At 40.6% G+C, this 15,030-nt stretch overlaps 1 protein-coding gene and 1 pseudogene across 1 annotated transcript in view; both read right to left on the bottom strand.

Annotated features, from left to right (window-relative positions):
- The window catches only part of LOC111961767 (cadherin-22), a 161,240-nt gene that overhangs the window by 129,673 nt on the left and 16,537 nt on the right, over nucleotides 1-15,030 (bottom strand). The window contains exon 2 of the mRNA XM_023984292.2: nucleotides 12,024-13,342. Coding sequence (XP_023840060.1) covers nucleotides 12,024-12,251 — 228 coding nt within the window. The 5' untranslated portion in view covers nucleotides 12,252-13,342. The remainder of the gene's footprint in view (nucleotides 1-12,023; nucleotides 13,343-15,030) is intronic.
- On the bottom strand, nucleotides 7,826-8,821 carry LOC139028569 (general transcription factor II-I repeat domain-containing protein 2A-like; annotated as a pseudogene).

The following is a 15,030-nucleotide window of genomic DNA, read 5'->3' as shown; positions in this document are numbered from 1 at the left end:
AAAAGGGTCATCATTCTAAGTATCCAGACATACAGTATTATTGTCCGATTGTATCTGAATGCCTCTAGCTGACAATGAGTTCAAATGTATCCTAAGTACCTGTAACCACAGAATTAGAATGTGATTCTGTGGCTGCGTTTACACAGGCAGCCCAATTCTGATATTTTGCCAATCAGATTTGATCTTTGGGCAAAACATCAGGATTGTGCAGCCTGTGTAAACGCAGCCATAGTCTATGTCTGTAACCTTCTACCTCCTGAATGAGGTTCAGCATTGGCATGGAACTATCTTAAATGGCTCTTAAGACTTAAGATTGTATAAACACTTTCAGATCTCAGCTTTACATTAAACCTCTTGACACTACAGGGGGTGCTGTTTCAACTTGGACATTTATCGTTCCCAAATTAAACTGCCTCGTACTCAATTCTTGCTCGTACAATATGCATATTATTATTACTATTGGAYAGAAAACAATCTCTAGTTTCTAAAACCGTTTGAATTATGTCTGTGGGTGAACCAGAACTCTTTCTGCAGCGAAATTCATGACAGGAACTGCGAAGGTCTGAAAATGAGGCTCTGTTCTCAGATCAGTTTAAAGCTCTGTATGTATCCTATGGGTCGACATGAACTGCACCCGCCTTCCCCTGGATGTCAGTAACCAATGAAGTGGAATGGAGTTCTACGTAGTTCTCAGAGCTTATAAAAGGCCAAGGAACGAGGGAGCTCTCTTTTCGACATTCGTCATTACGCAAAGCAAGACCTCAGGATGGCATTTTGAAACGCTCAGTTATCAGCCTTAGATATATCCGTCTGTAATTTAATTCAATATAGTTGTTAGAAACATCATAACGAAGTTATTTTAAACCGAGTTATATCAGTTTATGCGAGTATATTGCTATTTTCGGAATTTCCTTAGTATTGCGTTTTGAGGATTTGGGCATGTTTGGCCACATAGCTATTGTTAGCTGCTAATTCCGAAGTTGAAGACGACGTTTACAACCAAGCAACGATTATTTTGGACAAAGGACACCTTGCCCAAGATTCTGATGGAAGCTCGTCCAAAAAGTAAGAGATATTTATGATGTTATTCCATATTTATGTGGAAAAAATGTAAACGGATTTGTCCGCCATTATTGCGGCACTAGTCTGGCTGTAACGCACACTGTATGTCTTAGTAACGTTAATTTAAAAAATCTAACTCAGCGGTTGCATTAATAAACTAATGCATCTTTCATTTGCTGTCCAACCTGTATTTTAGTCAAGTTTACGATTATTTATTGATTAGATTAGGTGCCTTTCCAAGATGGCGCCGCCAGAAATCCGACATGGCTGTTGCCACTGACACATTGTATAACCACGATTTGTGCTGCTAAATATGCACATTTTTCGAACAAAACCTATATGCATTGTGTAAATATGATGTTACAGGACTGTCATCTGATGAAGTATATCAAGGTTAGTCCAAAATTATATATCTTTTGCTGTATTGTTACGATCGCTAACCTGTGCTGTGGTAAATTGCTTGTGTTTCTGGCTATTGTGCTAAGCTAATATATGCTATATTTGTTTTTTCGCTGTAAAACACTTAAAAAATCTGACATATTGGCTGATTCACAAGATGTTGCGTTTCATTTGCTGTACGCTGTGTATTTTTCAGAAATGTTTTAAGATGAGTAATTAGGTATTTGACCGTTGGTCTCTGTAATTTTTTCTGGCAGCTTGGCACTATTTTCAGATTGCAGCTGCAATGTAGAACTGTGATTATATACCTGAAATATGCACATTTTTCAAAAAAACATTGCTATACAATAAATATGTTATCAGACTGTTCATCTTATGAAGTGTTTCTTGGTTAGTGCGTATTATATCTTTTATTTGGTCGAATTAGTGATGGCTACTGGTGAGTAAAAAAATGTGTGTCTTTTGCTAACGTGGTTAGCTAATAGATTACAATTGTTGTCTTCCCTGTAAAACATTTTAAAAATCAGAAATGATGGCTGGATTCACAAGATGTGTATCTTTCATCTGGTTGTCTTGGACTTGTGATTTAATGATATTTAGATGCTAGTATTTACTTGTGACGCTATGCTAGGCTATGCTAGTCAGCTTTTTTACTGTGGGGGGTGCTCCCGGATCCGGTTTGGGAGGAAATTAGAGGTTAATCTGCTGGAAACCTTGGAACACCTTTCCCTTTCAACCTCAGGTAAACATTCGACCTGAACCTACTGGGTCGCAGACTTTCTGACGGTCGTCCCCAGGTGGTGAGTGTAGGCAACAAAACCTCCAACACACTGATCCTCAACATGAGGTCCCCCAGGGGTGTGTCTCAGCCCCCTCCTGTACTCCCTGTTCACCCCATGACTGCGTGGCTGAGGCACGACCACAACCCTATCATTCAGTTTGCTGACGACGCAACAGTGGTAGGCCTGATCACCAACAACGATGAGACAGTCTACAGAAGGAGGTTAGTGCCCTGGCAGAGTGGTGCCGGGGAATAACCTCTCCCTCAACTTAAAAAAATTAAGAGCTGATCGTGGACTACAGGAGACAGCAAAGAGAGCACGCCCCCCCATCAACATCAATGGGCCACAGCAGAGACGGTCAAAAGCTTAAAGTTACTTGGCGTGCACTTCATCAAGGACCTGAAATGGTCCGTCATGGCTCATCTTATATACTACTGCTGTACCACACTTTTCTATCTATATATTATGCTCATGTTTTTGGAATGAGATGTTCGACGAGTAGGTGTCTACATACTTTGGTCATGTAGTGTTATATATACACTGGCAAGAAAAAGTATGTGACCTTTGGAATTACCTGGATTTCTGCATACGTTTGTTTCATAAATGTGATCTGAGTTGATTTAAGTCACAACAATGGACAAACAGAGTGTGCTTATACTAATAATACACAAATTATTGTATTTATCTTTTCTATACTGAATACATAATTTAAACATTCACAGTGTAGGTTGGAAAAAGTATGTGAACCCCAAGGCTAATGACTTCTCCAAAAGCTAATTGGAGTCAGGAGTCAGCTAACCTGAAGTCAAATCAATGAGACGAGATTGGATATGTTGGTTAGAGATGCCCTGCCCTATAAAAAACATTTACAAAATTTGAGTTTGCTATTCACAAGAAGCATTGCCTGATGTGAACCATGCCTCGAACAAAAGAGATCTCAGAAGACCTAAGATTAAGAATTGTTGACTTGCATAAAGCTAGAAAGGGTTACAAAAGTATCTCTAAAAGCCTTGATGTTCATCAATCCATGGTAAGACAATTTGTCTATAAATGGAGAAAGTTCAGCACTGTTGCTACTCTCCCTAGGAGTGGCCGTCCTGCAAAGATGACTGCAAGAGCACAGCGCAGAATGCTCAATGAGGTGTCAGCTAAAGACTTACATAAATATCTGTAACATGCTAACATCTCTTTTGACGAGCCTACGACACGTAAAACACTAAACAAGAATGTTGTTCATGGGAGGACACCACGGAAGAACCCATTGCTGTCCAAAAAAAGCATTGCTGCACGTCTGAAGTTCAAAAGAGCACCTGGATGTTCCACAGCGCTACTGGAAAAATATTCTGTGGACAGATGAAACTAAAGTTGATTGTTTGGAAGGAAAGAACTCACAACACTATGTGTGGGGAAAACAAGGCACAGCACACAAACATCAAAACCTCATCCCAACTGTAAAGTATGGTGGAGGGAGGGTCATGGTTTGGGACTGCTTTAGTGCCTCAGAGCCTGGACAGCTTGCTATCATCGACAGAAACACGAATTCCCAAGTTTATCAAGACATTTTGCACGAGAATGTAAGGCTGTCTGTCCGCCAATTTAAAACCAACAGAAGTTGGGTTATGTAACAGCACAATAACCCAAAACACAGAAGGAAAAGGGTCATCAAGGAAAAGGGTGGCTACTTTGAAAAATCTCAATAATAAATATATTTTGATTTGTTTAACAGTTTTTTGGTTACTACATGATTCCATATGTGTTATTTCATAGTATTGATGTCTTCACTATCATTCCACAATATAGAATATAGTAAAAATAAAGATAAACCCTTGAAAGAGTAGGTGTTTCCAAACTTTTGACTGGTACTGGTACTGCTCGTTCTGATATTGCTCTTTCTGATTTGACCTAATTTCTGATTATGTATGTCTATTCTTATTGTTTTATTATATATTACTGCATTGTTGGAGATAGAAATATAAGCCTTTCACTGCACCTGTGATAACATCTGCAAATCTGTGTACGCGATCAATAAACGTTTATTTGATTTGATGTTAAGTAAGGGAAACTAAGCTATTCCCTGGGGTAAAATTCCTCTAGACCAGGCCTGGGCAATTATTTTCCATGGAGGGACACATTAGAATATATTTTTGCCATCGCGGGCCAGAATCATATTACAGGATTATACATCATGTGCGATTGTGTTGACAGATATATCTACTGTAAATCACATCCAGATATGCTACTTTTTTTACATGTTTTAACATGGACAGAAATAAACCACATCCATGTTCTCCTTTTGGTAGGTATTTTCATTATTTAACATGCAATGAACTACACGGAGGGAAAAGTGCACCATGGACAGAACTCTTGTTAAATGTATGCACAAAAACACAAGAAAGAGAGAGAGCTCAACATTACAGTCGTGGCCAAAAGTTTTGAGAATGACACAAATATTAACCTCTTAGTGAATAGGGGGCGCTGTTTTCACTTTGGGAAAAAATCGTGCCCAAATTAAACGGCCTCGTACTCTGTTCTAGATCATACGATATGCATATTATTATTACTATTGGATAGAAAACACTCTCAAGTTTCTAAAACTGTTTGAATTATATCTGTGAGAAACAGAACTCATTTGGCAGCAAACTTCCTAACAGGAAGTGAAAATTCTGAAAATGGGGCTCTGTGTAAGGCCTTGCCTATTCAATTGCCTTTTATTTATGGATCTGTATGCACTTCATACGCCTTCCACTAGATGTCAACAGGCAGTAGAATGTTGAATGGGGTGTCTAGCTTGATGTGAGACCGAATGAGAGCTTTTGGAGTGACAGGTCCGCCCTATTGGCAGTATTCAGCTGCGCACCAGGGAACACGACATTGTTTTCTGCAATGCGTTAGGTATACACGACGAAATGCTCCGTCTTCGACGTTATTGGATACATATGAGAAAAACATCATAAAGATGGATTTTCAACTGAGTTTATTCAACGTTTATTGTGACTTTTGTAATTTTTCGTTCCATGCGCCAAGAGTTGATGGACACGTGAGCTCCACTATGCTAGCCAAAGTTGCTAATTCGACAGAAGAAATGGACATTCTAAAACAAAACAACGATTTATTGTGGAACTAGGACTCCTTGCACTACATTCTGATGGAAGATCATCAAAGGTAAGAGAGTATTTTTGTGGAATATGTTGGCTCCAATATGGCGGAGAATGGCTGGGCGCTGTCTCAGAATATTGCATGCTGTACTTTGTACTAAAGTCATTTTTTAAAATCTAACACAGCGGTTGCATTAAGAACCAGTGTATCTTTCATTTGCTGTACAACATGTATTTTTTAGCAAAGTTTATGATGAGTTTTTTGGTTAGATTACATGACTGTCCAAAATATCTCTGGACAATTTGGTGCAATATGGCACAGTATTCACAATGTAAAACCACGATTTGTAGCTATAAATATGCACATTTTCGAACAAAACATAAATGTATTGTATAACATGATGTTATAAGACTGTCATCTGATGAAGTTGTTCAAAGGTTAGTGATTAATTTTATCTCTATTTGTGGGTTTTTTGAAAGCTATCTTTGCAGTGAAAACATGGCGTTGTGTGTTTGGCTATTGTGGTGATCTAACATAAATATATATTGTGTTTTCGCTGTAAAACATTTTTTTAAATTTGACATGTTGGCTGGATTCACAAGATGTTTATCTTTCATTTGCTGTATTGGACTTGTTAATGTGTGGAAGTTAAATATTTCAAAAAAATATTTTTGAATTTCGCGGAATTTCGCGGAATGTTGTGGGTGTTCCGCTAGCGGAACCCCGGGGCGAGAAAGGTTAAAGTCTGCTGCCTCAGTTTGTATGATGGCAATTTGCATATACTCCAGAATGTTATGAAGAGAGATCAGATGAATTGCAATTAATTGCAAAGTCCCTCTTTGCCAAGCAAATGAACTGAATCCCCCAAAAACATTTCCACTGCCTTTCAGCCCTGCCACAAAAGGACCAGCTGACATGATGTTAGTGATTCTCTCGTTAACACAGGTGTGAGTGTTGATGAGGACAAGGCTGGAGATCAATCTGTCATGCTGATTGAGTTCGAATAACAGACTGGAAGCTTCAAAAGGAGGGTGGTGCTTGGAATCATTGTTCTTCCTCTGTCAACCATGGTTACCTGCAAGGAAACACATGCCGTCATTATTGCTTTGCACAAAAAGGGCTTCACAGGCAAGGATATTGCTGCCAGTAAGATTGCACCTAAATCAACCGTTTATCGGATCATCAAGAACTTCAAGGAGAGCGATTAAATTGCTGTGAAGAAGGCTTCAGGGCGCCCAAGAAAGTCCAGCAAGCGCCAGGGCCGTCTCCTAAAGTTGATTCAGCTGCGGGATCAGGACACCACCAGTACAGAACTTGCTCAGGAATGGCAGCAGGCAAGTGTGAGTGCATCTGCACGCACAGTGAGGTGAAGACTTTTTGAGGATGGCATGGTGTCAAGAAGGGCAGCAAAGAAGCCACTTCTCTCCAGGAAAAACATCAGGGACAGACTGATATTCTGCAAAAGGTACAGGGATTGGACTGCTGAGGACTGGGGTAAAGTCATTTTCTCTGATGAATCACCTTTCCGATTGTTTGGAGCATCAATAATAAAGCTTGTCCGGAAAAGACAAGGTAAGCGCTACCATCAGTCCTGTGTCATGCCAAAAGTAAAGCATCCTGAGACCATTTATGTGTGGGTTTGCTTCTCAGCCAAGGGAGTGGGCTCACTCAAAATGTTGCCTAAGAACACAGCCATGAATAAAGAATGGTACCAACACATCCTCCGAGAGCAACTTCTCCCAACCATCCAGGAACAGTTTGGTGACGAACAATGCCTTTTCTAGCATGATGGAGCCCCTTGCCATACGGCAAAAGTGATAACTAAGTGGCTCGAGGAACAAAACATCAATATTTTGGGTCCATGGCCAGGAAACCAGACCTTAATCCCATTGAGAACATGTGGTCAATCCTCAAGATGCGGGTGGACGAACAAAAACCCACAGATTCTGGCAAACTCCAAGCATTGATTATGCAGAATGGGCTGCCATCAGCCAGGATGTGGCCCAGAAGGTAATTGACAGCATGCCAGGGCGGATTGCAGAGGTCTTGAAAAAGAAGGGTCAACACTGCAAATATTGACTCTTTGTATCAACTTCATGTAATTGTCATTAAAAGCTTTTGACACTTATGAAATGCTTGTAATTATACTTCAGTATTCCATAGTAACATCTGACAAAAATATCTAAAAACACTGAAGCAGCAAACTTTGTGAAAATGTATATTTGTGTCATTCTCAAAACTTTTGGCCAAGACTGTACATTTAAACTACTCAATCAGTTTGATGGGCATTGACTAGAGCAGTGAAGTCAGGTATATTTTATGATGTCGCTATGCGCAGGATCGCTGAGAGGTGAGAGTCAGTAAGAGATGATCTGTGCCTTGTCTTGTTATATTTCATCACTGAAAATGTCTGTTCACATACATAGGTTGAGCCAAACAGTACAAACATTTTCTGAGCATGACTCCTAATCTTTGGAAAGTTTTGTTCATCGAGAGATACATAGAACCTCGTTTGAATAGTTGAATACTCCAATCACTGCATCAGACTGAAGATCGATAAGCTCAAGTTGCAGGTCAGTGGGAGCGTTATCCACATTGAAGGTGAAAGGTGAGGAAACCAACAGTATGTCATTTTCCAACACTTTGAAATCCTCTAAATGACGAGAAAACTCACTGTTCAAAGCACGCAGCAGCGATGTATACTTCTCCCGCTGGTCATCGGATAGGCAACAGACTAGTAGGCTGGTGGGTGGGTGAGATTGTTGGCTTCTACTTGGCGGGTCAGGTGGAGTAATTTTCCCTTGAAGGCTTTGACAAGGGTCTACATCGGATGTGCAAAAAAGGCCATTCCCTTGTAGTTTGGAATTCAGTTCATTATTGAGGGTCATGATGTCCACAGTGAAGGCAAAATCAGCCAACCATTCTTCAGCTTGCAGTTGAGGGAAATCCACATATTTTCCATTAATTTGCAAAAACTCAGCAATCTCCGACTTCCGGTCCCACAGCCTTTTAAGCACCTTCCCCAAACTCTCACGTTTGTGTGGTAGGAGAGATCTGCATGACCCGACTCTCTCTTCCAACAGTGAGACAAACTGCCTGTGGTTTAAAGATTTTGCTCTTATGAATTTCCCCACTTTAGTGACTGTATCCACAACATGGTTAATTTTCATAACACATTTCCATAGCACCTCCTGATCAATAATACAATTCAGGATAATTATTTTCTGAACTGGGTTCAGCTCAGCTACTTCATCTTGTATCCTTTTCAAAAGGCCAACGTTTTTTCCTGTCAAGTTTGGGCACCCATCAGTGGTCACACTGGATAACTTGTCAAAACTCTGTCCCAGCTTTGCCACACACTTATTAACCTCCTCCAATAAATCTTTCCCTATGGTTGTGCTCTTCATTGACTGCACTGAAGCAAACTCTGTATTTTCAAAGTCTGGGGTTATGCCTCGTAAGAATATCAACAACTGCGCCATGTCACGTGCATCACTGCTCTCATCCAGGCCAAGGAGAAATAGGTGAAATCCTTTACCTTGTCTTTCAACCTTTGTTACATATTCTCTGCGATGTCCTCAACACGCCGTGTCACTGTTCGTCTTGACAGGGAAACATTTTCAAACAGCTCTTTCTTGTTGGGGCAAAGTATTGCTGCAGAGTCAATTAAATATTCTTCAATGAATTCGCCCTCAGCGAATGGCTTGCTTTGTTTAGCAATTTTGTGGGACAGTATATAGCTATCTCTCGCAATTCCGTTGTTTGCTGAATGCAGTTTTGTGAAAAATCCTTGCTGCTTTTGCAACTGAGAAAGCAACTATTTCGATGCACTTGCCCTCTGCTTATAAAACATATTCCTATATTCCTCTGCATGCTTCGTCTGGAAGTGTCGGGACAAGTTGTAGTCTTTCATGACAGTGATGCTCTCTTTGCACACTAAGCACACAGCTTTCCCTGATACCTCAATAAATAAATATTTCGATGTCCACTCCTGCTGGAGCACCCTACATTCATTGTCTACTTTCCTTTTTGTTTTGCGAAATTTCTAGCAAGCTACTATTTGTAACTGTGACGTCTGTCAGCCTGTCAGTCACTGTCTGTCCTCGTGCAGTTGTTATTTATATGTGCCTTCAAAATAAATGTCCCACAAGCTGTGAGTTAAATCATTACACAAAGGCGAGTATTCATTGGGCTTTTAATTTGAATAACAAATATGTTTTTCAAATCTTTACTATCATTCAACACCATAGTACCCTCCAAACTCATCATTAAGCTTGAGACCCTGGGTCTCGATCCTGCCCTGTGCAACTGTGTCCTGGACTTCCTGACGTGCCGCCCCCAGGTGGTGAAGGTAGGAAACCACATCTCCACTCCGCCGATCCTCAACACTGGGGCCCCACAAAGGTGTGTTCTCAGCCCCCTCCTGTACTCCCTGTTCACCCACGACTGCGTGGCCATGCACGCCTCCAACTCAATCATCAAGTTTGCAGACAACACTACAGTGGGAGGCTTGATTACCAACAACGACGAGACAGCCTACAGGGAAGAGGTGAGGGCCCTCGGAGTGTGGTGTCAGGAAAATAACCTCTCACTCAATGTCAGCTAAACAAAAGAGATGATCGTGGACTTCAGGAAACAGCAAAGGGAGCACCCCCCCATCCACATCGACAGGACAACAGTGGAGAAGATGGAAAGTTTTAAGTTCCTCGGTGTAGTTCCTCACTGACAAACTGAAATGGTCCACGCATACAGACAGTATGATAAAGAAGGCGCAACAGCACCTCTTCAACCTCAGGAGGCTGAAAAAATATGGCTTGTCACCCGAAAACCCTCACTAACTTTTACAGGTTCACAATTGAGAGCATCCTGTCAAACTACCTGCCCTCCAGGACACCTAAAACACCCGATGTCAAAGGAAGGCATAAAATATCATCAAGGACAATAACCACCCGAGCCACTGCCTGTTCACCCCGCTTCCATCCAGAAGGCGAAGTCAGTACAGGTGCATCAAAGCTGGGACAGAGAGATTGAAAAACAGCTTCTATCTCAAGGCCATCAGATTGTTAAACAGCCACCACTAGCATAGAGAGGCGGCTGCCTACCTAGAGACTTGATATCATTGGCCACTTTAATAAATGGAACACAAGTCACTTTAATAATGGCACTTTAAGAATGTTTACATATCTCGCATTACTCATCTCATATGTATATACTGTGTACTATATCCTTCACTATCTATTCTTTAATATGATTGCATCTTGCCGCTCTGTCACTGCTCATCCATATATTTTATACTTATATATTCTTATCCCATTCCTTTACTAGATTGTGTGTATTATGTTTTGTTGTGGAATTTGTTAGATATTATGTTTTGTTGTGGAATTGTTAGATATTACCTGTTAGATACTTCTGCACTGTCGGATCTAGAAGCATAAGCATTTCACTACACTTGCAATAACATCTGCTAACCATGTATATGTGACCATAAAATTTGATTTGATTTGACATGAGTTTTGACTGAACTACCATCTAGTCTCAAACCAGGAAATGGGCAACACATACTGTAGATAAATACTGAATGGGATAATGAAGCTTTCAGAATTTGAATATTGAACTTAGCAGAAGGGGGGAATCAGACAGACGGACAGATCATAGAAGGCCAAGGAAATTCATTACCCAAATGTATCAAACAAAGCTGCCAGTTTATTGCGATGTGAGTGGCCATTTAGTGAAAATAATATTTCATTAGCAGATTAATGGCCAGTAGGACAGCCTTGGCAGCTTTGCTGAGTTGGGCGAGAAGAAGTTGTCTAAATGTCCCACACTGGCCGTATTTAATCCTATATTGCTCTAATTAAAGTTTTTGATATCCTTAGCGATGGATGAGTCCGGCAACATCACCACCGAGCTACTATTAATAGTCCTGGCTTGTGCCCCGGCTTCATGGACAGCAATAACTCTGGGTAATTTTATTAATAAAATCATCTCTCTTTCTCTCCCCCTTGCTAGGCCTCTACCGTATTTATATGTCAGTGCCTCGCTTGCCCCGCCACACTCTCCCGTAATGAATCACTTCGAAATGCATAAATCCTCTCTCTCCACCTCTCATTCTTTTGAGCTCATCTTTTCTCATGCTCAGTCTGTTTGTTTTTTCGTCTGTCTTTCTGTATGTCTGTTCGTCTGTCTGTCCGTCTGTTTCTTTATCTTCACGCCCCACCCCACCCCACCCCACCCCACCCTCTTTCTCTCCTCTGCTCATTCTCTCTATCGGTCTGGCTAAGGCCTATCATGTATCCTGGCTGAATAGATAGCACAGTCTGTCTCCTAATACAAAAATAATACAGTGGCAGACGGGGAGGCCTGGGGGTAATTCCTGCCTTTATAAGGAAAAGCATTCAGACTAGAGTTTAAAATATGAATTTACAATTATCAATTGCTAATGACTGAATTCAGACAATCATGGGTATGCAGTAAAAATTCACCAGCACCATCCCTATTTCTTTCGCTTTTGCCATCTTATCTTTTCCAATCATAACATGTCATACAAATCAAATCGCAATCAACTCATAAGTAAGATATGAATGTGGATAGGATGTCTGGGGATGTTTCGAGCAAAGACTTCAACTGTTATGTTAGTGTTATCCCCCTAAACACATGAAACTCTCTCAGACATAGTTGACTTACCTTTCCAACGTAGAGTGGTTCCGTGCCCGTGTACTCCTCCACCACAAAGAACTGGTTCCACACCCATCCTCTCTTCACTCGTTCATGGGACATGAGCTCCTGCTCCTTTGTTTCACCCTTGGCCACGCCATTAGTCCTTGCGGTCTCTGACCATCCACAACTACAGCAATGCAAAAGCCAAAGGGCCGCCAACAGGCTACAAGCTCCCAGTCTCCAACAGGGAGCCATTTTGGAAAATCCTGATTGGCTCTACATATGACGGAGATTACCGAAGAGGTGAAAAGAGTCCTCAAGCCAGCAATGTTGAAGAACAAACACTCCAAGGACAACCAAGATTTCTGTTCTAGGACTCTTGGATTAATTCACAAGATTCTTGAGTATTCAATTGTCTTAAATAGTTCCGTCTCAGGATGCAGGGCATGTCATGACACGCCATGATTCGGTGAATTTAGAAAGACTGCAGAATGTTTTTTCTCTTTGCAGAAGAAACTTGACAAATCATTTTGAAACAGACTTATCTTTCCCATGTGATCTTCGCCATTGAGGTTTTCCAGACTTATCTCCACTGTCTGTCTATACTGGTATCAAATCCATTCCAAGTGTATTTTGTTACTGTACAAGGGAAAACTGCATTCAAGATTTCCAAGACTAGCTTTCCCATATGCTTTATGGGTAGCACAGTTTCACGTTGTTGACGGCAGCGCCACAATCTCTAAAACAAGTATGGCGTTGAATGGAGTGGGCCTGATATTGATACAAAACTCCCTGAGAATTCAAATTGACAATTTCAATCCATACATGGTATTTTTTTTAAATTATTCAAACACATTCATTTGGGAAATCCTGCAATGGACAAGCTCCTTTGAGTAGAAGATCATGGGACCTATAACCATTTGAAATGGACTTGGTATCATTATCAAGGTCAATTTGGGATGCAACTGGTAAAACAAGGTTAAAATCTTACTGAACACCTTGGGTATCTCACCACTAACTCCAAACTATTGGAGCTGATTGACACTAAAATTCATAGTTATTATCTTTCAAAATATCATTATTTTGTATTTTCAAATTAAAATGGATTTCAAAGAAATGCAGGTCATTCGGATACTCGAGTCCACAGATTACAAGCGTCTCTCTAGGTCCAGGACCCTAGGGTTGTGTATGGTCCAGCAACCGTCTCTTTTCACTCCTTTGCAGTATTAGGGAGCAGTATCCTTCATGGGACTCCATTGGCTCAGATCTTATTCCATTCCAGAATTCTTCTGGATGATTCAGGCATAGAGAGGGCCCCCATAAAGTGCTGAAGGTAATGGCAATACCTGAAAAAGACAAAAAGGAAAAGTATAGGTTACCATCACGTTTTCCTGTAGAACAAAAGGCATTTATCAATGGTTGGGCTTTACACTCCAGTGTTTTTCATCAAAAATGAAATTGTATAAATGTTTTAAATGCATACTGCAAACACAAAACGTGCCAAAAGCTCAACTCATTTATCGTTCAAACTAAATGAAATTACATTATCTCTCCAAAACGGGCATGTCTTTTCATGCCAACTTTCTTCTAGCTCTTCACAACTCGAGCCACAATAATGAAAATGTGTTGTTTCTGTTTGGATTATCTGGAGGGAACTGTTTTCAGCCTGCCATTTGTTGTGTTCGGCAAGCACCCAAACAATGTGCTCTAAGCACAAGAGCGATGGCACAGTACTGTATGAGGGGAGCGCGCGCCAGGTGTGTGGAGGGGAGGATGGAGAAGAATAGAGGCAAGAGAGAAAAAGGGGGATGGTTCTTCATCACGAGTCAGGCCCCTAGCATCTGTCTGCCTCACTCCGGCCAACCAAGTGGGCTTAACCCCGGCCAGCTGATTAATTGCATGAGGGAACACTAATTGGATAAAAGTATTAATCAATCAATTCAATCCCTCATGGCAACAACCCCCTAATACTTCAAACAAACAACGCAGGAAGATATTGTGATTAAGACAGGGCTTTGCGTTGTATTTGGGCAGCAAGATAGGTATCAGACATGCTTCCTGAACACATATTGAATTCTGAAATCGAAATTCCAACATGGCCATGAATAACAATTACTACGTTTTGTAAGGAGAATATAACTTTTATATAGATATTGTATACACAGTACAACATCTGTGAAGTGTAAACACACAGTATCTTCACATCATCAGATGCCCATGTGTGATATACAGGCCAATTGAGTAAAATGCACGGCTTCATGGCAGACTGCACATTGAATTGTTGGATGCACTTCAGTTATGGATTCTTCCCATTCTGGCCTCACGCTTTCCATTTGATTTTGTCATGTCTTTGGCTGTGAAATGCTGTGCTCTGATAGCTTTGTGTTCTATCTTATAGAATACTGAGTAATACCGCTACAGTTTGAGCTCTGTCCCGCATCTATGAATCATTGTGATGTTAAAAGGTTATGACATATGTGACATTTAGAGTAAGAAGTGGCAAAGATGAATCAAGTCACAATTCAACATGACTGTTTGATTCCAACGGGAAAACCCTGACAACTGGGAGGGGAAACACCTGGGTCAAACGCGCACCATCAATGGACAAAACAGCACTTCACTTTTTATCAACCAGGATTTTAGAATATGAAATGGTAACAAAAAGATAATACAATGAAAATACAATATTAAATCAAATTTAATATGGCAAAAATATCCTCTCAAGTCTTCTGCTCGACTTTTAATTGATCCAAAATATAATTTTTCATAGTTTCCATTTGTTTCAGCTAAAGAGCTGACTTCAAAGTTAAAAAACGTTGTTTATTCCGTTCCGCCTCAAAGGCAAATGACTTCGGGAAAAAACACAGATTCATTTATTTTCTTCTATCTACGCTTTCCCTGCCCCCTTAAATGTAGATGATTTAACTGTGTGCTTGGCAGTGCGTATATGATTAATTAGAAACTATTTGTATCAAACACTTTTCTGGGTAAAAGTACAGCTCTGTAAACCAAAACGCTTGTCATTTCAAAACAG

Source organism: Salvelinus sp. IW2-2015, linkage group LG1 (genome assembly GCF_002910315.2).
Source record: "Salvelinus sp. IW2-2015 linkage group LG1, ASM291031v2, whole genome shotgun sequence".
NCBI lineage: Eukaryota > Metazoa > Chordata > Actinopteri > Salmoniformes > Salmonidae > Salvelinus > Salvelinus sp. IW2-2015.
This window is presented reverse-complemented; position numbering and strand designations above follow the sequence as displayed.